We start from the raw sequence: 25718 nt of genomic DNA on the forward strand, positions 1-25718 counted from the left end.
TTCTCTGGATGTTCTTGGGCCTTCGGCCATTACCTTGCTCTATTTTGCAGAGTAAAATTTTACTTTCTAGCTCCCAAGAAGGAATTTTTTCTTCATTCGCTTTGGAGTCTCGGTAGTCTTTTTTGGGCAGCTTTTCACTCTGTCAATTTCGTGACCATTGAAGAAAAAAAAAAAAAAAAAAAAAAAGTTCTCAGTGGATAGTACCTTAAGGGGAGGTCCCAGTTCTACAACTATTTCTTTTCGCTCTGACCTTCCATGTGCCTCGCTTACTCTCTTGCTAAAAAAACTTGTCAGCGGCAGAGATAGATGCCCTCTCGTATCCAGATATTTATCTCTGATGGAATCCCTCCGCTCAGTTGGCCTCTGTATTCTCACTAGTGGTCTGGTGGTTGAGATTGAGCATTCTTCCTGCAGGTATGCCGGGAGCATATACACAGTGACCAGTATTTTGATGGCTGCATCTGTGAAAATATATATGTATATTTATAGTTCTACTACATAAGTACATATGTAATTCCACACTGGGAAAAGCTCAAAGGTCCTATTGAGCCCACCTTTCTGTCCATGGCCAATCCAGACCATGAGCACCTGGCTAGATTCCTAAACGTACAAACATTCTATACATGTTGTTCCTGGAACTGTGTAGTGTTTTATGGACTTCTATATGTTTCTAACAGATGAAAGGTACTAACAAGTGTCTACTGTTGATTTATTCCCGTTTTCACTAATTGGGGTCTACGACAAGAGTCTCAGGTGATTGGCTTGCAGAGGCAACAGCTACAGATGATTCTTTCTCTCTCAGTTGAATTGCGCTCTGAGATATGTTTTTTTTTTCATGTTGGGTAACTGCAGCGGCTGTCAGTTTATTTGGACCTTCAGTCTAGTTTGCAGCAAGGATTTAGGTACCTTCTTCTTCTGCATAGTATTTAACTGCATTCTTGTTTTTACCTATTTAGCTTCTAGTGATCAGGTACTTTCTCACTGACAGGCTTTACATACTTCCAATCTGTTGCTAGGTCAGCAATAGTCTACAATATCTGGAGTATTGTACTTCAGGATTTCGGTTTCCACTTTCTCAGCTGAGGTAGATTCATTGCAGTTTTTTGTTGCCAGGCGGCTCTGCTTCTACCTTTGTCATCCTTCTTTCAGTCGTTTTTTCTCGAGTCTCTCTGTCCTTTGCACTGCACTGATAGTGCGGTAGGGGACAATATATAGCGGCCACTTGGTAGGGGACAATGTTCAGCGTCGCTTGGACTTTTCAGCTTCAGCTTTTTTGCTTTGTAGTCATTCTATTTAGTTTATTGGCGGTTCTTGGATCGTCAAGCTTTGGCTTCGTATTCATCCTAGTTTGGGTGTCTTCAGGGACTCTACCACATTCTCAATGTCTGTCCCTCCCGTAAGATTACTGCTTTGGTACTTCCCAACAGTCCAATCCTGGTCCGGTCCGGAGGGATGCTAAGGAAGGAGAAATTAGATCTTACCTGCTAATTTGCTTTCCTTTAGTCCCTCCGGACCGGACCAGGCCCCTCCCATGTTCTATCAACTCTTTAGATTCTTTTATTAAGTTTGGAAGTGTATTCGTTCCTTTACCATACGTGGAATGTTTAAAAAACAAAAAAGACTTTGTGTGGTCCATACCACTTCTCTGGTGGTTGCTGGTGAGCTCGGTTGCTGGAATATATATAAAACCTTAATGGGTCATACCACTTCTCTGGTGAGAGTTGCAGGTGAGTTCAGTTGCTGGAATATATATAAAGCCTTAAATATGTCATACCACTTCTCTGCCGAGAGTTGCTGGTGAGCTCAGTTGCTGGAATATATATATATATATAAAACCTTAATGGGTCATACCACTTCTTTGGTGAGAGTTGCTGGTGAGCTCTAATATGAATGGGCCATGCCACTTCTCTGGTGAGAGTTGCTGGTGAGCTCTAATATGAATGGGCCATGCCACTTCTCTGGTGAGAGTTGCTGGCGAGCTCTAATACAAATGGGCCATACCACTTCTCTGGTGAGAGTTGCTGGTGAGCTCTAGTACTCGGTTTTGCCGAGGAATTTGTGGCTGCTAGGATTCCAAACGGCACAGAAGTTCTTTCTTTCTTTCCTGCTTTGTTATTCAAATACTGAGGCTAAGGTCACATGGCCAGGGCTCCTATTGGCTCTCTAGAGTCAGAGTTTTTTCTCAGTCTCCACCTGCTGGTAGGCGGGCACAACCCAACAGTCCAATCCTGGTCCGGTCCGGAGGGACTAAAGGAAAGCAAATTAGCAGGTAAGATCTAATTTCTCCTTATTCATTGAAGTTTGCAGCTTTTGGATCCCTCAAGGTGGCCTGATGGAAGTTGATTGCTTGGTCTTGGTGTTGGTATTTAGGGTCTGCTTCCATAAGGTGTCTGTTTGGTTACCTGCATCCAAGCCTGATCTCCTCTCTTCTGTCTATAGCTCCTTGCGGTTTGCGGGTGCATAGGGGTTGCTTCAGGTTCCCTTTATTTCTTCTTCATTGCTTGAGCATTTCAGGATTTTCCTGTCCGGCAATCAACTGGGGAACAACAGAACAGTGCCAGTTGCATTGGCCTTGAATATATTAGGGGCTATAAAAAGGCTATAAGGTCATAGTATTAATAGTTTGGGCAGGGGAAGCAATAGGATTTCTACTACCCAAAAGAGGATTCATATTCCCTTAAAATGATTAATTATTCTGACCTTGTATCCGCTCAGACTGCTTTACACAGTCTGGGCACTAACAAGCTACATAATCAGAAAGACACCCGGGAGTCAGTGGATATAAGACTATCGTTTATTAGCAACAGTATCTTACCCAAAGGCAGTACAGGCAATTAGGCATTCATATCTGGAACACGGTGGAGCAACACTCCGCGACACGCAGTCGGTCCTCTCTCTTCTGGCTTTATCCTAGCAGACCCTCTTTTTATACTTTCAGTCTACCATTCTGTGCTATTAGCCCATACATTTGGCCACCTGCAATTTCATCATCATTGGCACATACATCCAATTATGACCAAGCTTCAACTTCAGTGAGTTTGCTTATCTCTCATCCAGTTATGACCAAGTTTCAACCTTAGTAAGTTTGCTTATCTCCAAGCTTCGCTGATCCCTAAATTTAACTTTTCTGCACCTGGCCTCATCTTTGCCCAATTATTTCTTATCAAATCTCAGCATGCCTATGTCTAGCTGTACACAATCCTTGGCAACTTTGTAACTCTGCCAAGCTTCATTAGCTTAATCAGGCTGTCACATTTCTTCAGTGAAATATCAGGTCTGAGAGGTCCTATGATTTTACAGGCCTAGTTTGCTTAGAAAGCCTGAACCTGTTTTTCACTGTATTCAGTTTGTGACAATTATTTACAGCCTATAATACTAGGGGACACTTCAGAATGTGACAGTCTAGGTTTGAGGGCATCATCACTTATAGGCTCCCCTGGTGGTAGTGTGAGCACTGGCTTTGTGAAGTCCCAGGGCTTTAGAATGGGAATCTTGAGGGAGTAACCCACTTAGGCATCAGTGCTTTTCTGTCATTTGAGTATTGCAGTGGGTATGCTTGGGGTGAGGATTTTGAGAAGACTTTGTGTAATGGGGTCTGATCTTCCTCCCACCCAGGGTCCTTAAAGCTTTTGGTACGTATCATTTGTCTGGACTGGTCTGGCAAGGTAAGGAAGGTGAAATTTGTTCATATCTGTTAATTTCCTTTCCTTGAGTTCTACTGGACCAATCCAGGACCCAGTCGGGAACACTAATGTTTTGGATTTTATCTCTTGGCTTTCTCCAGCAGTTAACTTTGGCTCTCGGTGTTTCCTCCATGAATACCGGGAACATTGTTGTCAATCAAATGCACATGAGTTTTGAATAATCATATGCTAATAGTATGTTCAAGTTTTTCATATCTATTTTGGAAATAGTATACTGGCAAATTCCAGGGCTGCACCACTTATTATAATGATGACATCACAGACAGCTTAGTGTTCTGTGCCTCTGTCTGCTGGTTGGGAAGCTAACCCACTCGTCTGGAATGGTTTAGCAGGGCTGTACATGAGAGATTAACAATTGTTCTCCTTAAACACTTGTAGTTGATCTCAAAATAGAAAATGAAACCAAGTTAAAATTATAGCCTACTTAATTGGTGGCACACGTATAGGTGTATAAAATGGGGCAGCTACACATGGAATTATAGCAAACTCACCACTTCCATATGTAAATGCTCCATGTGGAAGCTGCTAGGTTCATACCATTCATTTTTCAACATGTATACTCCCACTGCATATACCAGCATATACACATGCACCATTAGAATGGGCTCTAAAATAACCCTGGAATTGAGTATGACTTGACCTCAATGTCTAAATTCCGAGTTTTATCTTCTGTGTAAAATGGGGATTACAATGTAACAGATAAAAAGCATGATAAAATAAAATAACCACAAACAGAACAAGAAAACAGATAATAATCCTCAGTCCCCAATAATAGGTGGTTCCAGCCCCCCAATGTGTTTCACGAACACCACCCTACAGCAGCAAAATTAAAAGTCTCGCTTCTTGCTTGCTGTCCATGACTGCAGATTCCAGAGCACTGGGAAGTTGTAATCATGGAGTACACATATCTAGCCGTGTTCTTTATCTTCAGCCCTTATTCATCCATCATGCACTTCTGCCTCCACTTCCCCATTCCCCTCTTCTTGCTTACACCCCTAGTAATTTGTTTTAAGGAGTGTAGGTGCTATATGGGGCAGTCCATTTTTTTCTGTAGTACGTGCACATCCCCTCCTTTCCTGACCCCAATCCTGGTGTAGTCCTCTTCCACATATTATCCCACTACTACTCTCTTCCCCTCTCCATCCACCCACTTGTCCTTTCTTCCTTTCACCCTCCCTTAACCCTTCTCTTCCCCCTCCCAGCAGCTGTAGCACTCTCTGGCTTCTCATTCTCTTCAGCTGAGGGTGCATAGGCATCCCTTCATCCACACTGATCCTGCTTTTTTTGCTGTTCACTTGTGTATGTAGACATTTACCTGCATAGATTTATTTACCAAGAAAGCAATGCATGTTAACCATTCACACATATGCAGATGAGAGACCATATAGATAGGCACCATAGTTACTGTAAAGAACTCCCAAGAAAAGAAACTAGGAATAGATAGTATGTTCAAAGAGTAGGTCATAGGTCAGCAACATCAAAAGCTGGGCTGTTGGGTATCAATTGTGCTTTTGGACCCAGATAAGGAACATGTGTAAGGAGACTTTAGTACATAGGTATGAACAGGTGCTACTGTACTTTGCATAGCTGTTCTATAAATGAACAGATTCCTGTGCATGTGTCTATTAGTATCTATTCCCTATATACTTGAGATTAAGATGGTTCTTTAAGTGCACTAGGTAATTAAGTGAAAGCAATACATCATCATTGCTTACTTGATAGCTGCATTGAACTTTTCAGTGCTGTGTGCATAAGTACATAAGTATTGCCACACTGGGACAGACCAAAGGTCTATCTAGCGGAGCCCAGCATCCTGTTTCCAACTGTGGCCAATCCAGGTCACAAATACCTGGCAAGATCCCAGAAAAGCTCAATACATTTTATGCTGCTTATCCCAGAAATAAGCAGTGGATTTTCCCAAGTCAATTTAATAATGATCTATGGACTTTTCCTTTCGGAAGCTGTCCAGACCCTTTTTAAACCCCACTAAGCTAACCGCCTTTACCACATTGACTGGCAACAAATTCCAGAGTTTAATTACACGTTGAGTGAAGAAAATTTTCTCTGATTCGTTTTAAATTTACTACTTTAAGCTTCATCGCATGCCCACTAGTCCTAGTATTTTGGAAAGAGTAAACAAATGATTCAGGTCTACCCATTCCACTCCACTCCACTCATTATTTTATAGACCTCTATCATATCTCCCCTCAGCTGTCTCTTCTCCAAGCTGAAGAGCCCTAGACGCTTCACCCTTTCCTCATAGGGAAGTTGTCCCATCCCCTTTATCATTTTCGTCGCCCTTCTCTGTACCTTTTCTAATTCCACTATATCTTTTTTGAGATGCAGCGACCAGAATTGAACACAATATTCGAGGTGCGGTCGCACCATGGAGCGACCGCATTATAACATCCTCACTTTTGTTTTCCATTCCTTTCCTAATAATACCTAACATTCTATTTGCTTTCTTAGCCGCCGCAGCACACTGAGCAGAGCGTTTTAACGTATCATCAACAATGACACCGAGATCCCTTTCTTGGTTGGTGACTCCTAACGTGGAACCTTGCATTGCGTAGCTATAGTTTGGGTTCTTCTTACCCACATGCATCACTTTGCACTTGCTCACATTAAATGTCATCTGCCATTTAGACGCCCAGTCTTGTAAGGTCCTCTTGTAATTTTTCACAATCCTCTCACGATTTAAGAACTTTGAATAACTTTGTGTTGTCAGCAAATTTAATTACCTCACTAGTTACTCCCATCTCTAAATCATTTATAAATATGTTAAAAAGCAGCAGTCCCAGCACAGACCCCTGAGGAACACTGCTATCTACCCTTCTCCATTGAAAATATTGACCATTTAACCCTACTCTCTGTTTTCTATCCTTTAACCAGTTTTTAATCCACAATAGGACACTACCTCATATCCCATGACTCTTCAATTTCTTCTGGAGCCTTTCATGAGGTACTTTGTCAAACGCCTTTTGAAAATCCAGATACACAATATCAACCGGCTCGCCTTTATCCACATGTTTGTTCACCCCTTCAAAGAAATGTAATAGATTGGTGAGTCAAGATTTCCCTTCACTAAATCCATGTTGGCTTTGTCTCATTAATCCATGCTTTTGAATATGCTCTGTAATTTTGTTCTTTATAATAGTCTCTACCATTTTGGCCGGCACTGGATCCCCTCTGGAACCTTTTTAAAATATCAGCGTTACATGGGCTACCCTCCAATCTTCCAGTACCATGTTCTATTTTAAAGATAAATTACATATAACAAACAATAGTTCCACCAGTTCATTTTTCAATTCTGTCATTACTTTGGGATGAATACCATCCGGTCCAGGAGATTTGCTACCCTTTAATTTGTCAAAGTGCGTCATTACATCCTCTAGGTTTATAGAGATTTCATTCAGTTTCTCCAACTCATCTCTCCGCTATGGCTTTGCCTACCCTGATCGCCCCTTTTACCCCTCGGTTATCTAGGGGTCCAACCAATTCTTTTGCCGGCTCCTTGCTTACTATATGTTTTTACCTCCAACGCAATCTTTTTTCAAAGTCCCTCTTTGCCTTCCTTAGCACTTTGACTTGGCATTCCTTATGCTATTTCTTATTATTTTCAGTTGGTTCCTTCTTCCATTTTCTGAAGGATTTTCTTTTAGCTCTAATAGCTTCCTTCACCTTACTTTTTAACCATGCTGGCTGTCATTTGGTCTTCCTTCCTCCTTTTTTAATACACGGAATATATTTGGCCTGGGCTTCCAGGATGGTATTTTTGAACAGCATCCACGCCTGATATAAATTTTTGACCCTTGCAGCCGCTCCTCTTAAGTTTTTTTTTTTCACCGTTCTCATTTTATCATAGTCTCCTTTTTGAAAGTTAAATGCTAACGTATTGGATTTCCTGTGTATACTTACTCCAAAGCTAATATCAAATCTGATCATATTATGATCACTGTTATCAAGCAGACCCATCACCATTACCTCCTTGCTCCTAGGCAGGTTTCAAAGTGGAAGTACACACGTACCTGGTATAAAGTCTGTTGCAAAGTCCACAAGTACTTTTACATGTAAAGCAGGCAGTGTGATATTGCCCCGGAGAGTACAAACATTTCAACAAACTGATTGATTGTTCAAAGGTGATGCAGAATAAAATTACTTACAGTCCTTGAGTTCTTATATATCTGCTGACAAATATCATGTATCAGTTGCCAATACAATGTAATAATAAACTTGATGTTTGGTAAATGGTTTTTAAAATGTTGTAGAGGGAAAAAAAGTCAAACATCCACATGTGAAGTGAAGCTTTGTAAATCCTTTTCATGTACTGTTTTTAGATGTTTCATAGTAGATGATATCGCCTATTGCCGAGGCTCTGTCCATCCATCTGTATATATCTATATCTATCTATCTATCTATCTATCTATCTATCTATCTATCTATCTATCTATCTATCTATCTATCTATCTATCTATCTATCTATCTTTCTATATGCATGCGCTTGTGTGTAGGGATATTTCAGTAGCAGGCGAGCAGAAATCGACAGTGGAAATCAATCCCCTGCCAGTTGAAAGTGCGGTTGGACCCATGGCAGTATGACTTCAAATGGTGGCAAGATGAGAGGTTAAAAGGTAGGAAATGAAGGAAAGGAAAGACTAGGGTAGGAAAGGAGAATACAGGAGGTGTGAGAAGGAAGGGGAAGGGAAGGCTGAGTTCCATACGCACCTCTGTACTCACTCGCCCACATTCAGCATCCACAGTCACATATTCTTCATACAATATACTCATTCTTCTGATCGTCCTCCCACTTCCAAACCTCCATCCACTCACTCACTGAACCCCCACATACAGTGTTATACTCACATGGCGTTTCTTACACTTATAATCCTTCTTGTGCCACACATCCCCCCCCCCCCCCCTGCTCCAATTGACTGGCTGACTTAGCAGGAGTAGGAGAAGAGTGGGAACAGAATCAGGCTGTTCAAAAAACAGACCCAAGGCGTCCAATGTTAATGTAAACTCTTTATTAGAGGGTGACTCAACACGGTACCATGTTTTGGCACTAAAAAGTGCCTTCTTCAGGTATCTTGGTAAATGTGTCTAAAACTCCTTGTGGATGATATCTTTCAAATAGAGCTGTAAAGGGTTGTGGTCTTGGTGGGGGGTCTGGAAGAGTATCAGGGGTGTTACTGAGGTGGGTCAGCTGGGAGGATAGGGTATGCAATGAAGGGTTTAGGAAACACTCTCCCACCTCATCCCCATCCCTATAAAATATTTCTATAATCTGGGAACTGGGAGAAGGTGAGCATGGCACACACTGCACTTACCTCCTTGCAGTGCTGCTTGCCATGCTGCCTCTGAATCCCTGTCTTCACACCTGTTCATGTGACTGGCTCTTACTGTGAGACTTCAACCCCACAATAGCCTGAGATGAAGCCCTGCAGCATTGCCGGCTGTCCAGCTGCATGACAGGGATGAAGACTGGAACTGGAGGCAGCGCAGTAGCAGCAATGTTAGAGGAAAGTGCAATATGTATTGCGCTGACCTCCCAGCACAGCCTCCTGCCTCAGATTTTTTTTTTTTCAAAAATTAAAACTCTACTGGTCCAGCAGCCCCTACCAGTTAGTCTAGGGCTTTTTGTTGGGCTCATTCAATGGTAGCCACGCCACTGATTTTCACATTAATCCACATTAACATTTTGATGCAAATTAGCAAATGAGACTATAAGATTGAACAATACCACGTTCATCTAGTAACGCTGTGAAAATAAGTAACATTTTTGGTATTTGTAAAGTTTGCTTTTCAGTTGCATAAGAAACCAAGGAATATAAGTTATTTTTGTTATGTGTTGCTCATGAATGAATGTTTGTTAAAGACATTTTATAAATCATTTCCATAGGGCTAATTGTGCATTATCCATGGAAATGGGCCTCTATATAATTGCCTGCCCTATATGTGGATTAAAGTATAAGTGTTGTGCCATATCACCTACAGTTGGACCCTAAGCTGCACTAAATAGATAATGTGGGAATTTGTGCATGCTAATTTCAGTGTTAACTGCCTAACACAGAATGAGGCAGGGAATGGGTAGAGAATGTACAGTGAATAGGCTGACACTGCGCTTTACAGTTAAAGCATCAGCTGTTAATAAGGCATAGTTAATGTCACCTAAATAGGCATAGCTACCTGCAGTTCATTATCTGCTATGCAGTTAACGTGTGCTAAAGATGTTTCCTCTGTTAGCTCTATAGGAAGATTCTGGGAACATCTCACAACAGTTAATGCAGAGGTTTTGCAGTTTCCGTGGATTTATTTTGGCAATTAACGCGCAGTAATTGCAAAACCTTACTTCACTTTTGTAAATAGGTCCTTTGAAACTCTACAGCTCAAACAGGAAGTAGACTACCACAAATCATAAACTATCTCAGAAAACCATGATAAAAAAGTGCAAGGATTGGTGTGTAGCCTCTCTGTACCATTCTGCATACTTACTTATTGGTGAGGAAATACAGTAGCAGTGTTCACTAACTGACCTGGTGTACTTCTGTGGGAAGCGTTTTATGTTAGAGCTTTTTCAAGAACATTTTGCTCAAACGATATAGCACTAGCTGGGGTAAGCTCCGTCCATTTGTTTCTGTCCATCCATTCACATAGACACAAAGACACACACACACACACACACACAATCATATGTTTTCACACCCAGTCCCCAAACAGACATGCATGAGTTTGCAAATGTTGGAAGGGGATACATGCCATTTTGACGCATTATGTGTGTACTTCTCAACTTTTTTTCTGGAACAGGCAAAAACCTATTCTGTGGGAACAATACCGCACTTCCAGTCACCTCAGAGATAGTTCTATAAAGTTAGATGCTAGGAAGATGAGTGTCAAGCATGAATTCTGACTTATTTATAGAACACTAGCTCAAGTCAGCACTTATGTACTTTAGTCACGACCACGTATGCCATGTCAAAAGCTGGTATAAATGCTAAATGCTGTCAATAACACACATCACTGACAATATTCTAAAAAGTTAGATCATAAGTGGTTGGTATGCTTCTGCCCTGCCCATGCTCCTTTCACAGTTATGCACTACAGCACTTAGGTGTTAACATGAAAGACTAGCACGTAGGGAGGAGTGGCCTAATGGTCAGTGCAGCAGGCTTTGATCCTGGCAACCTGGGTTCGAATTCTACTGCAGCTCTTTTTTTTTTTTTTTTTAGTTTTAAACAATTTTATTGATGACCTATCACAGACAATACAATATTCATACGCTATGTTCAAGATACATCAGAAAACAAATGAACAACTTGTAATCACAACATAGAGGTAGCCATCACTTTTCTCTTTAGCTTCCTCCCTCTCTACTCCCAGCTATTTCTCTTTTATCCATACCTCTATATCCCTCCCCGCAACCCCCCTTCTGCCCTTCCTTACCCCTCTAATATTCCTCCCCCCTGTAACCTCCCTCCCCCCTTTGTCCACCCCCCTTCCAGGCAGCTACATATCTCTAATAGCCCAGGGAAATTGACCTATTCACTATCTAATACCTGTAGCTAATTTCGCTGGGTCCAAGCTCAGTCGATTAAGGATGGAACTTCGGGCCCTAGGGGCTAAAGCATTAATATATGATTCCCATATTAAGTAGAATTTACGCTGTGTTTTGGGTTTATAATATGAATCTCGCAGCTCCATTAGTAGCAACGCATGCCACCTGTTGCGCCATTGCCAAAACGATGGGGCCTCTAAATGTATCCAGTTAACTAAAATGCATTTTTTTCCCACGAGACATGCTTTAAAGATTAGCAGGTTATGACTAGCGGTACCTTTCCCCTTCAGTAAATCGACCCCCAAAAGGGCCGTTTCCGGTGTCAATGTCACCCTCCGCCCCAGGATTTCGTCTAAGAACTTCGCTATTTGTTCCCAGTAAGCGGATATCGCTGCACAAGCCCACATAGCATGATAATAGTTATGATTGGGATCTCCACACCTACCACAAGCTGATGATTCCGCCCTACCCATTTGATATAATCTTGACAGTGAAGTGTATGCCCTGTAAATACTTCTTCCTTGGCATTCCCTCAATTCCGCGCTACTAATCCGTCCCCTGATCTGCCTCAAGCTGCTCCTTAATACGTCTATACTAATCTGTTTCTGTATATCTGCCGTCCACTTCCTGGCCAACTTTTCGAGATTCTTTGGTGGTCTACTCATTAATAACCTTTTGTGCAACATTGAGATAGAAGCTGGATCAGTTGTTAGCGTATCAAAAAGTTCGTCAAATTTGGAGGTCACATCAACTTCCAAAAAGTGTGTAGGCAGCGTGAGAATGTAATGAGAAACCTGTTTAAAGGCGTATGTATCTGCCCATGTATTAGAATTGAGATTCAAGGAGTCCATGGATTTAAGGCGTCCATCCTTGTCTACAAAGTCCTCCACCATGTGAAGTCCTTTATCTCCCCAGCTCCGGATACGTTTATTCTCTAACCCTGGTTTAAAGTTTCCATTACCTCTAATGGGTAGCAATCTACTAATATGTGCATCAAAGGACCAGAGCCTTGCCATCTCCCCCCATATCGTCCGCAATGGCTTCACCAACATACTTCTACGAACATAAATAGGCAGATCTAAAGCCTCAGCCTGCAGTACATAATTAAAATGCAGAGGTCGCAACCAATCCGCTTCCGTCTGCAATGGGGTACAACGTGATTCTCCCTTTAGCCAGTCTCTCAGGTGTCGGATCATACAGGCTCTATTATACCACCATAGGTTCAATATGCCAAATCCCCCTCTATTCCATCCATCCATCAGATTTTCCATACTAATCTGTGGCCTTTTCCTATGCCAGAAAAATTTTGAAAGCATACCAAGCAGTTTATTCCAATCGCTTTTGGTGAGGCATAGTGGTAAGGTCTGAAAGTAATAAAGCCACTTGGGAAAGATGATCATATTGAACAGTGAAATTCGGCCTAGCAGTGACACCGGCAGCTCTCTCCATGACCTTGGGCAAGTCGCCTAACCCTCCATTTCCCCAGGTACAAAAACTTAGATTGTGAGCCCTTTAGGGACAGAGAAAGTACCAGCATATAATGTGTTCATCGCTGCATATGTCTAGTAGCGCTATAGAAATTATTATTAGTGGTAGTAGCACATAAGTACAGCTATGTGTGCAACTCCAAATTAGGAACAATTAGTGCAAAGTAAGTACAATAATCACCAGTTATCAATTGTTAGTGTTTGCACCTAACCATCCAGTAAAATTTCACACGTAACTGGCAGTATTCTAGAACCTACATGCAAGATTATAGAATTAAGGGGCTGAGCACACTGCTCAGCCTTGCAATTCACAGCTTCGCAAAACATCTGCATGAGGGTACGCATTAAAGAGTGGTGTTGCCTACCTCTATACTCTACTGTACTTGCCTGGGATTTTCAACAGCACTATCTGGAAATGTTTGGAGAAAATCCCTCTGCCATATATTAAAAAACGAGGAAGGAAGGCCAAGTGACAGCTGGCATGGTTAAAAAGTGAGGTGAAGGGGGAGCTATTAGAGCTAAAAAAAAATCCTTCAGAAAATGGAAGAAGGATCCGACTGAAAGTAATAAGAAACAGCATAATGAATGGCAAGTCAAATGCAAAGTGTTGATAAGGAAGGCAAAGAGGGACATTTTTTTATTTTTATTTATAAATCTTTATTGGAGCAATCAAGCATACAACAGCAACATAACAGATCCAAAGAAGTTTTTGTTTTATACCAAACTGTATTATTACAACAATTGGGGAGTTTAAAGATAAACCGGAGCTGATAACTCATATACAATATTCTACATATATGATCCAGAACACACGTTGACTGTATGAAAATATTTATTACAATCAAATATAATACAAATAAATAACTTTATTCTTACTTCACTCATACCAATCACCCATCACATTCATTCAATCACTTTGCTGGACATTCTTATCTAATCAAAAAAGTCAGGTCCAGATCCAGAATCAACATATCACAAGTTGACAAAACCGCTTGTGAATTAATTGAAGCAAAACCCCATGTTTATATATTTGTCCACACACAAGATGAATATACTCGAGCGAGGATTTCAGTCAGTTGAAACTTCCAATACCAAATACTTCATTGTGATGGGGTGTGACACTGAAGATCCCTTTAAAAACACTGGACTGGAAAATACCTTTATAGAAATGTCAATTCAAATCAAATTTTCATAGCCACCACAGTTGTTTGGTCTCATGGTGCGTGAAGTTAATTCACACCCCAGATATGAATTTTGCAACCCTATTTGGGAATTGTTACCCACAGTTTGGGAAGCCCTAGCTTAACTGACAGACATACTACATACTCGGTTGTTGTCTACCTGCTGTGAAACGTCAGAACAAATTCACTGTCACATCCACAGACTCAAATCACATTTGGTTACTACAGCTTTGGGTAGATTCTCTTTGTAGTCACTGAGGTCACATGATCAGACCATTCCCTACCCCTACCTGCTGCGCAACGCAGACTGAGAATGCATTCTACAACCTTTAGTATAGGCACATTAATTTTCTGTTATTGCTATGAAAACACCAGTAATATTCCACAATAGGCTTATTTATAGTCCTTGCATAGCAGAACAAGTAATCTTGATAAAAGATAATGAGGTTAAAGGGTACTTTTTTCACTACAAGTGCATGACTGTAGTTGTTTTATTGTTGAGCTGTAAGAAATGAAGTTGTGAAATATTTAGTAAGAGTATTGGAAATACTGCAAATTACCAGTTCTATGTTTTTTCTCCCCTCCCCAGCATCCCTGAAAAGATTAGAACAATGGTATTTCCTGTGATGTACGTAAACGAGGTAAGACTGTCAGTTTTGAAGTAGTGTTTATGCCTGCTTTGACATGCTTCACATGTATATACTAATATGACATTGGGCTTTTATAAAATTGGGGAACCATGTGTATGCGTGAAAAGTACTGAAGTTTGCAAATACTTTTATGTGATCTGTGTGTAGGCAGAGTTGTGATGTGATTTTTATAAAATGCTCAAATACACACACGCATTTGGGACCAATTACATAGGTACCTCTGTTGTCTTTATGAATAGGCACCTTTTGGACTTCCCACCTAGGTGTTCTGTCACCAAATCAGGCCCTGTAAATTATACACACAGAGAAGGGTGCAGAGTTTGATTGGCAAAGTATAAATTAGCAGTGTACTCAATATTTACAGAAGTGTTCCAAACAGGGGCATAGCTACCATTGAGTCAGCTTGGCAAAATACACAGGGCCACCAAGTGGTAGCCTGCAGTTGACCCCCACCTCCACCCGTGGCATTTCTCTAGCCACCCCTCCCCTTGAGTCCTCCAAATACATGGCGTGTTGCAGGCAGAGGCACCGATGAAACAGGCTGCCTCCAGCCAGCCCTGCCAGGGCTTTTCTTCTGCCACAGCCCTCCCATAGAATGTTGCATCAGAGAGGCAGGACATGGCAGAGGAAAGGAATGGTCCTGATGGCGCCAAGAGATGACACAGATAGAGAGGGTAATACAGCATACACAGAAGTATACAAACAAAAAAAGCAACACTGGGACACAGAAAGTTCTTTATAAATGACCCGACACGTGCCGTGTTTCGGCGCTGAATCAGGGGTCTGACAATAAAATACAAAAATAATAGTAATAATGAAAACAACCACATAAATAAACATAGGTATATTTGTAACGTGAATAAAAAGTGCATTTGAACATTGTAGAGTAAGTCAATATAGACAAAGACAGTGCATACTCAAATATTTTTTTTAAATTATATATATATATATATATATATATATATATATATATATATATATATATATATATATATATATATATATATATATATATATATACTGATAATAAGCAGAATAACTTGACATATTAAGACACGGTACACCCCACAGATGAATAGTTATAGTTATATTCAAAGAAATATATGTGTTTGGTGTAAAATGAAAAATATTAAAAACATAATCAATTTGCAAAGTAATAAGTAGAATACAGGTTTTTATCACAGATAAATTCACTGATTCACTGTATTCTACTAACAGAGGAAGAGCTGGAACAAATCCCCAGGATAGCTATACATAACATTTACATAACAAGAGAAAGTCAAAGATTACAAAGCATTGCATAGTACAACTTTTCTAAATAACCAAGTTGTGATCTTTTTCCTGAAGTCTAAATAGGAGTGTGCACTATGAAATATAACCGAAGTATCTTTCCAAAGTTTGGCAAATTCAAACGCCAAGAAATATTCCAACAATTTTAGTCTCTTTTTATCCTTGGAAGAAGGAAAACAGATTAAGTTGAAATTATGAAATCTACCATTTCTAACCGAATTAGCAAAAGCCACATTTTGATCGCCAGAGAGAGTTTATACTTTGTGCGATACTAATAGAACCAGGGATATTTGTGGATTTAGTATCTATGTTAAAATGTTTTTTTCAGTATTCAGCTGTAAAAAAATCATCCAAGATTCTATTTCACCACTTGGGGAATCCATGAAAAGCATCTGGAAATATTGTGTCTGTAGCTTGCTCCAACAGATTGCTTTGTGAGTCCATGACAGAGGCATATGGTCTCATCCCCCCCCCCCCCCCCCCCCAAATTCCACAACCTGAAATTCTTGCAGTCTTGTCTCAGATGCTACCCAAACATGGATACTATCTGTAGATATAGAATGCATCAGTATGCATAAATCCAAATCTCTGCTTTACAAGCACCATAAAATAATATAATTTCCCTCCTCCACCTAAGTAGCAATCCTCTAGATTATGTATTTTCTTTTTTAGAAATATTTCTGAGGTTTTTTGCTTATTTGTATTGTGCTGTTTTAATGAAATATGTTTGTTCTGTGAAAACTATCTATCTATCTATCTATCTATCTATCTATCTATCTATCTATCTATCTATCTATCTATCTATCTATCTATCTATCTATCTATCTATCTATCTATCTATCTATCTATCTCCGTGCTTGGGCTTTGCCTTAAGACAAAGAAATTTCCATGTGGTTCTCATTTCATTGCATCAGAAAATTTCCCTTAAATATTACAACTCCCCAAGCCAGCAAGCATATAATTCCAGGCCACCTGATCAAAAGCTTTTTACACATCAAAGCTGATCAACAGCAAAATTGCACTCTCCCAGCAGACATGTTCCAACAAGGCTAATTCTCCCTCACATTTTTGGTCAGGTTCCTATTAAGAACAAACCCAGACTGATGACTCTTACCAGGTCATACACCACTAAAGCTAGCCTATTTGCCACATTTTAGTGAGCACCTTGAGATCAAAGTTGATCAGTGATATTGGGCAATATAACTCAGGCTTCTGGGAATCCTCCCCCAATTCAGAGAGTAGTTTAATGGGCTGAATTCAGATGCAATGGGACCTCCCCGCTCTGCTGACTACAGGGCACGCTCAAGGATTCTACTACCTCCCGTAGAATTTGGTAAAATTCCCCACTGAACGCATTAGGTCCAGACACTTCCTCCAGGATGATTGAGGAGGGGGTACAGAAACTTCTGTGCATCTCCACTGACATGGGGAAGACTGATTTATTCCAGATACTGAATTTTTGACCCCAGATCATCTATCCTCAGATATACAATCTCTAGTAAAATTTATGAAACCCATGATAGATATCCTTATCAGAGGTCACCTTGATGGTTGGATATGCTGTTACTCTTTTTATTTCCATCCATCTTCTTGTTAATGAATCCAAAAGCTTTTCTGGCTTATCATTAAAACCAGAAGAATTTATATTTATAAAATAAGTAGACTTCTTAATCTATAGATGGACGAGAGACTTGATAGCTCTGGCTAGGGACTGCCTAGCAATCCCAACTGGTTGCTCTAAGAACATCTCGTTTCTACTTCCCACTTTCTCTTAAACATGAATACATTAATCTCTCCTTTCAACACTGCTTTAGCAGTTTCCCAAAACAGCATAGGTCTCTCTTGATAGTCCTAGTTAAACTGTTTGTACATATCCTACTTGCACAAAAGAAAATCCTTAAATTCAGAATCAGATACTAGAGAAACTTCAGTGTCTTCCCCTCAGCTCTTCACTCCTTACCTCCACATCTATCCAAATCAGCCCTGTGGTCACAAGCAAAATTCACAAGCAAAATGTTTAAAAAGAAAGACAAAAACAATATGTAATCAATATAGAGCAAGGTCAAGTGAGCCTTAGATAAGTGCCTATAATTTTGCTCCTGGGGATGCAGGACATGCCAGGCATCAAAATGGTCTAAATGTTTGAACAGCAAGGGCACCCTTTGGAAATGTTCATATAGTCCTTGGATGAATTATATGACTTATCCAACTGAGGGTTATGTACTATGTCAAAATCTCCCCCCCCCCCCCCACACACACAATTAAACCATCTTCATTGAAGCCCATCGACTTGCTCAAATGCTATGACAGAAGTCCAGTGGAAAGTCTGGTCCAATGACTTCAATTTTCATCTGTTTTAAAAATTTAGAGCATCAATTTTGTGAGAATTAAGGTTAAAATTTGATAAACAGTGCCAAAATCTATCAGATTTTTGGAAGAATAGGTAGAATGAAAAAGCATATTGTAATTTCCAAGTTGATGTCATCTGTGTCACCCACTTGTGTGCTATTTAATCCTGGTATTTACAGGAAACATCTGTTACAGGTAAGCATTACTTTGTTATATATGTATTTGGATTTTTTAAATTTATTTTTGGGGGAGGGGGTTGGACAGACTTGTACATTTCTTGTGAAATGTGGAGAAACAATTGATAAATATTTAAACAATCCTAAATCTCTTTGTAAAGTGGCTTTCTTCTCCCCCCCCCCCCCCCCCACTTTCTTGTGAGTCCCTATAGGTCGTAAGAACATATACATAAGCATTATTATACTGAGACAGACGAAAGATCCATGAAACCCAGTATCCTGTTTCCAACAGTGGCCAATTCAGGTTACAAGTACTGGGCAATTTCCTTGAACAGTAAAACAAATTGTATGCAGCTTATTCTAGAAATAAGCAGTGGCTTTTCCCAAGTCCATCTTAATAATGGATTATGGACTTTTCTTTTCGGAAATTAGGCAAACTTTTTTTAAAATGTTAATTTAAAACACTTTAGCATTTTTTTAAGTGCATACATATATATATATAAAAAGATAAATTATTCTGAACCCAAGTTTACTATAGTGAGTTTAAGGTTTAACTTGGTTGGTTGGATTTGATCTTCCTGATTTTTTGTAATTTATTAATAAACTTTTTTTAAACCCTGCTAAGCTAACTGCTTTTACCACATTCTCTGGCAATGAACCCCAGAGACCTATAAGTAGTTTTGGAGCAAACCAAACAGGGGTGAAATTAGTCACTAACAATAGTTGCCTGACCATGTTCAAATTTAGCCAATGAAGAAAATGCATGAAGAATTATATTCTGCTTTTGATTAGTTGAAAAACTTCGTGTTGTGTTGGAGAACGCAGTCAGACTGTGACTTTAGTGTAATAATAATGGATGTTTCCTTCTTCCTCAGACCGTTTTGATTGATGATGAATCAGCAGAAAAGCTTAGGTCCATCCTGTTGAAGACCAGTGTGGTATCCAACATCCCTTTTATGATCATGGTTCTCGGAATTGTGTTTGGGGTTATTTTCATTGTACTTGCTTGCAGGAAACAGCCAGCAAAGGAAGAAGAGGTATGTAGTTTGATATCTTTGGCATCCACATCCCAGATATTTAATTTCTAACATTTACATGCACAGCCCCATCAAGGTTGGTTGTTAGAAAAAGAAGTCACCTTCTAGTATTGTGGTCAGTATTAAAGTATTATGCCCTGCTACCTTTGGGAAATATCAGGAACCTTGACATTTTAAATTCCCCTCTTCTGACTGGCTAGAGTATTTCAAGGCAAACCAGACTGTGGAAAAATTGGTCTGACAAAGAGGCACTGCTGAGAATGCTCTTGGGGCATAGTTGAACTTTGGCCCACCAGCGCTTCGGAGGCAATTCAATAACTGGATGCCGCCATTTAGGTGCCCAGAGACAGTGCAATACTTGCCTGTTCTATAAGTGAACCAAGGTGCCCAGGTTCCATTATAGAATACTTGGCATTACCTGGTATCAGAGTGTGTAACCTGGTGTAGTCTGTAAATTACACGTTCATGTGGGAGCCCCATTTATCTCCTGCCTGTGCTCAGCCCCTGTGTACACCCCTTCCCCTCTTGCACATACATGCTATGCAAGTGACACAGACATTGGGACAGAATAGCTCTTAAGGCATACTAGCACATGTGCATACAATTGTGCACTTAGGGACATACACTGTACACCGCCTTGAGTGAATTCCTTCAAAAAGGCAGTAAATAAATCCAAATAAATATATGCTAGTATTCTAAACATTTGTGTGTGTATCACATGCGTAAATGTGAACACCTAAGGGGTAAATCTATAATTTGGTACCTTTTCTATAATGGCTTCTGGGTGTGCCTAAGCCATTATAGAATATTCGGGCAACGCCACTTCAGTGTGCTTACTTGTGTCAGTGGCTGATGTAAGTTGGTGCACCTAAGTGCACAATGCAATGCACACAACTGATAGTATTCTATAATCTGCACGCATTGCTTGGTGACACATCCATGCTGTGCCCACTGTACACCCCCTTGCAACATAACATGCGCTTGTTACAGGATGGCGCGCAACTTTAAATTATTGGTGTCAATCATGCTCATAAATGCTAGTATTCTTCTGTAGCATACACATTAGCATTTATATTCTGCCATATACCTCTCAGTTCAATGTGAATTACATTAAGGAAGAAGCTGGACATTTCCAGGAAGTACACAATTAATCAATACAAAATAATGTACTATATACTGATACAAAGAAATAGTCTTACTAACCATTAACATCCTAAACAAATAGGTTTTTATATGCTTATGAAACCAATAATTGCTTACAGAAAGCAGCAGATCCTGAACATGTTTATCCAAACAAGCTGCCTGGAATGAAAAAAGAGCATGTAATAACCTGTAACCGGGTCACCCTTCCAGGTGTGACCAAGGCTGTTCCTACTTAGCTTCGTCTGACTCTTGTGTGCTGGGCTCTCCTGTACACCTCACAGTTAAGACCAGCTTCTTTCCACTCGGTCTCTCCCTCCATTGATCGGTATAGCCCCTAGTTTCTTTCTTTACCCTCTTCCAGAGACTTTCACACACTCAAAGAAAAATCCTAGGCTTTATTGTTCAAGTTCTTCAAATACAGTATTAGTCTTGACTTAAATCAATTCCTCCAGCTTATCATCAACAGTCATCATTTCCAACATAGTTCAGTCCCTCCTTCAGCATGTATAATTCTGCTTATTATAACAGTCCTTAGTTCCAGCACAGTTAAATCCTATTTTCCACATGACAGTTACTCTTCTTACCAACACAACCTAACCCACAGCACTATCTTTTATCAGCAGACAGTTTCTGGGGTAGTTGTTTCCACCATCCTCCTCTCCACTGGCTCACTTTAGCCTCCCCCAACATCCACAGTCTTGGTAATACATAGGCCACAAACGCTTTTACCTTTTCCCCACGAGTCTGAGCCAAACCAGCCACCTCCATACACTCTACCCCATCTTCCTCCCCCACTTTCTCTTTATTGCATTCCATCTCTTCCTCCTCCCTAATTTCCCTCAACTGTTCCTCATCCCCTGGCTCAGAACTCATCTCCCAATCATTCACTCCCCCCCCCCCTTTGCAAGTCCAACTGACCCTGCAATGGCTTCTGGGGAGTGTAGTTTTTCCCCTGAACTAGAGATTTCACCGCTGGTTCTTGTAATTCTGGGCTTTTGTTGGAACATAAAATGATCCGCAAAAGGAGGAGTAGGATGATCTTGGCCTTTACAATAACCCAGGGAGACATATAAAATTTTAGTCTTTATTAAGGAGCATCAAGTGACTTGATGCTCCCTAATAATCACTAAAATTTTATACGTCTCCCTGGATTATTGTAAAGGCCAGATCATCCTACTCCTTCTTTTGTTGCACTACTTTACGTAGGAATTGAGGGTTCCTCTACCTCCTGTGGCTGCTCCTTGTTTTCAGACACAAAATGATCTAACAGATAAGGAGGAGTAAGGCCATGCAATAAATTAAGAATGAGACAAAAAATTTTGAACAGCACCCTAGCATGTACAGGAAGCCAATGAAGCTTTATATGTAACATAGGTACACTATCAAATTTTTTTTCAATGAATAGATCAAACACAAAGCTACATTTTGAATTGTATGCAGTTTTTTCAGCATTTCCTATTAGTGCCTACATTTCGTGTCATGATTTACAGAATTGCCCTTTCAATACTAAGCCAGCCAGCCACTCTGATAACTGTTCCTGGCCAATTACTTTAGCCAGATATTCGGAATGATGTCACTGTGGTAGCTCCTAGAACTCGCCGCCACAGCATGGACTGTGCTCTTTCAGCTTGCTGAGTTACAAGAACACTATGAAGCGTGCCTATTTTGTGCTACACTGAAAGCGTGCTGTTGGTTGGAAGTGTTGCACTTCATGGGTCTGGTATTCCCTTCCTGTTAAGCATAAAGACAGGACTAGTCTATAACTGGGCAATTCCATTTAGGTACCCCGAGGGCATGCAGTAAGAGCCTGTTCTGTAAAGGAATGTAGGTGCCTAGCTATGTAAAAGTTGAGCAGGAATTTGCAGAATTAGTGCATTTATACACGTATGTGCGCATGCATGCTCATATATGCCATTTTTCTAAACATTTACACATGTAATGCACATGTAAATGTGGGAGCCTTTGTTATAGAATTGCCCTTAAAGTGTAGTTGCTCACGGGGGTGTTACAGTGGTGATCTGTGAGTTGTACTGAGAGCATATACAGGGGAGCTGCAATGAAAATCATGCAAAGTTGTAATGCCTCATTTTTCAATGTTTCTCTTCTGCATTGCAAATTCAGGCAGAAAATTGTAAAATGACTCTTGTTTTAATTGTAAATGAGCTTCATGTCTTTTCTTCCTGATTTATCACACTAGTAATGTCCGCTGTGCTGCTCCTTCTTCCTCTGTTTCAAATGAGCATGATATCACTGTTGAGAAACTTCTGAAAAGGGTTAATAAAAGATGATTCTGAAGCGAGGCAGGAAATGTTAGGTTGTCAGTGGAAGCAGGCACAGGGCTTCCAAGCCTTGTAATGCATGGCAACTTTTCCACCCTGTCCTTGACCTCAAGTATGCAAACTTCTTTCTGGCCACTCTTGTTTTCCTGCACATCTCCTGAATTTAGCAGACTAGGAACTCGGTTGACTTTACCTTTTGAGAGTAACAATATGCAATGCTGTTGCTTTTCAGGGTACAGCAGATGAAAGGGCCTCACTAATAAGGACATCCTAATCTCTTCCCTCTTGTTGAATCTCTGAAGAGCAAACTATGCAGACTAACCAAATCATCAGACCTGGCACAACGAACCACAGGAGACTATGCTTGAGCTAACCCTCTTCCTGTGATGTGGTTGAGGAAAAATAAATTAAGGGGTCTTTTACTAAAGATTAGTGCATGCTATCTGCCTCAGGACACCATTTTTATTCCTGTGGTCCCTGCTGCAGATTACATGAGCTAATCTTTACTAAAAGGCATTACATTTTTTTTAAACGGCTGCTTCATATATCTAATCATGTGGGACAGGAGAAATATATTTCCCATGGTATTTACACTGACTAGTAAGATATGAGTATGTGATGGACACGTGGCCTTCATTAAAGTGCTCCAGCACCACTACGTATTCTCTTGAACTGTTGAATAACTTGAATCTAATCTTTTATGCTTGCATTAAGCTTGTTTTAATAAGCACTGAAGTTTGTTATTCTTGCAAAGTAAAAATTATGTATAAATAAAACAAAAATAATCAGATTGTAATCTAGATCAGATGTATCAATTCACCCATCTTAAATGGAAGCAAGAGGTGCCATTTTCCAAATGGCTTTCCTGTAGCATCTGTTTAATTATGCTCTGAATCAGATTAGTACTGAATGAGCTGTGTTCATAATGATATTTAATAGTTTGGATTAGGAGAGTTAGACATTTTTAACCTCTATGGGCAAGGTTGCACACTTTTGAAATGTGCCTGTGAATACTTCTGCACCATGTATCCTGTGTTTCAGAATGGATAAATAATTTTATAAATAAAATATAAAACACTTATGTAAACTGACTCTGAAAACAGAAGCCGCCTGCAAGATCTTTACATAATAAGCAAGTGGCCTTGGCAGGGGATGATAACAGTGGGTGGGGATGGGGCAGAGAAGATCAATGGTGGTTTGGAAAATAGCAGCTGCTAGATGCATGCAACTGAGAAACAAACCAACTCCAGCAGTATTTCATCAGATGACAAAGTACAGCATGTCCTATGAAGAAGCAGAGATAAGGGGACAGGTCACAAAAGATTAGAGGTGACATTAGTTCCCAAAGGGCATTTCTGTTTTTATCCAGAGGAAATTCAAAGCCTTAAAGGAACAACAAAATATTATTACTATTTTTCTTTTGTATACTGGGCTCATATGGGCAAAAGAGATCTAAAGCAGGTAACAAACGAGGGAAGGAGCCAGAAGGGAGAGCAAGAGAAGTCCCACAGATCTGATTATGTAACAAGTATACTCACCAATAAGGTGCAGTACCAGGCTGTTTTTTTTTTTTTTTGGCTAGTGCAGGCTCATTAAGCAACATTTTTACAGTCTTTTTGGTATATAGGTAAAATGCTGCTTGGAACTACAATGTTAAAATAATATCATGAGCATTTATAAACATGAACGGTAGCCATGTGTTTGTGGCCTCTAGTGTAACACTAAATCCTATGTCTTTGCTTAATTGCATATATAAAAAAAGGTACAGCTAGGTTATAAAAATAACAATGAAATCACATGTAAATTGTAGCTAATTGTTTTTCTAAAGAATTACAACTGTTAGGGCCCTGTTTATTAAGCTGCGCTAAGAGTACACGCTAAAGACACACATCAGAATATGTGGGTGTGTCTATCATTTACCACAAGCTAAAAATGCTAGCGCACCTTAGTAAACAGGGCCCCTAGTGTATAGTGTTTGAAGTGTGTGAGGTGGCATTCGTTGCAGAAAGGTATTGCCTCTCATGTGCTCCCTGTTTACTGTGTTTTTAGTTCAGTTTTATCTGGGGTGAAGGGTTGGGGAGAACCTTTTCTCTCACATGATTACATCTACGTGCTTCTGGATTGAGAGAATGTCATGCTAGCTTTTCCCTATAGCAGTACCAAATTTGTTCAGAATTATGGCAGCATGCAGTCTCGGACCTTTAGTATTAACAACTGAACACTTACAGAGGGCATTTCCATAACAGGGCAGCTGAGAGGGTATATTCTATAAAGGAAAGTAGGTGCCCACTTTGTTTTGTAGAATGGTAGCCTAACCTGCATTTGCACTTAGGCATGGTCACTTGTATCAGCCTACGTGCACCTCTTACCTGTCAGATTTGAACTGTGCAAAATACACACACATTTACAGACTAGCGCTTAGGTGTAATATGTATGCTAGTATTCTAAATATTCACATGCATAATGCACCTGGAAGTGTTACCGTCTGTTTCATAGAATTTCCCCCACAGTAGTCCATAGAAGAGCAGAACTCAAAGTGGCACAAATAAAGCTTTCATTTTATCATGTTAGATGTGTGTTTTGCTCTTCTTTGGACTGCTTTCTGTACTGCAGAACATTTTGTTCCTCTTCTGGTGTATCCAGTATGGGTAGCTTAATAAATAAATATTTTTTATTTGTTGTGCTGTATAAAAGACCAATGCCTGCTTATAGTGATCACTTCAAACATGTAGTACCTTGTATATGACACCACTGTGTCTCATTTAGTTGCTCCTTCAAATTCAAAATATTGCACTAATAAAAAGTTGTCCATAAATACTTTGACAAATATTTGTTGCTTTTATTGATACATTGTTTGTTTTTGATGGTAG

General features: G+C 40.1%; 1 protein-coding gene across 1 annotated transcript in view; it reads left to right on the top strand.

Annotated features, from left to right (window-relative positions):
* The window catches only part of SCARB2 (scavenger receptor class B member 2), a 187580-nt gene extending 163104 nt beyond the window's left edge, over positions 1–24476 (top strand). The window contains exons 10-12 of the mRNA XM_030190578.1: positions 14514–14565; positions 19265–19426; positions 23081–24476. Coding sequence (XP_030046438.1) covers positions 14514–14565; positions 19265–19426; positions 23081–23122 — 256 coding nt within the window. The 3' untranslated portion in view covers positions 23123–24476. The remainder of the gene's footprint in view (positions 1–14513; positions 14566–19264; positions 19427–23080) is intronic.
* The last annotated feature ends 1242 nt before the right edge of the window (positions 24477–25718 follow it).

Source organism: Microcaecilia unicolor, chromosome 2, assembly GCF_901765095.1.
Source record: "Microcaecilia unicolor chromosome 2, aMicUni1.1, whole genome shotgun sequence".
In the NCBI taxonomy this organism is placed as follows: Eukaryota; Metazoa; Chordata; class Amphibia; order Gymnophiona; family Siphonopidae; genus Microcaecilia; species Microcaecilia unicolor.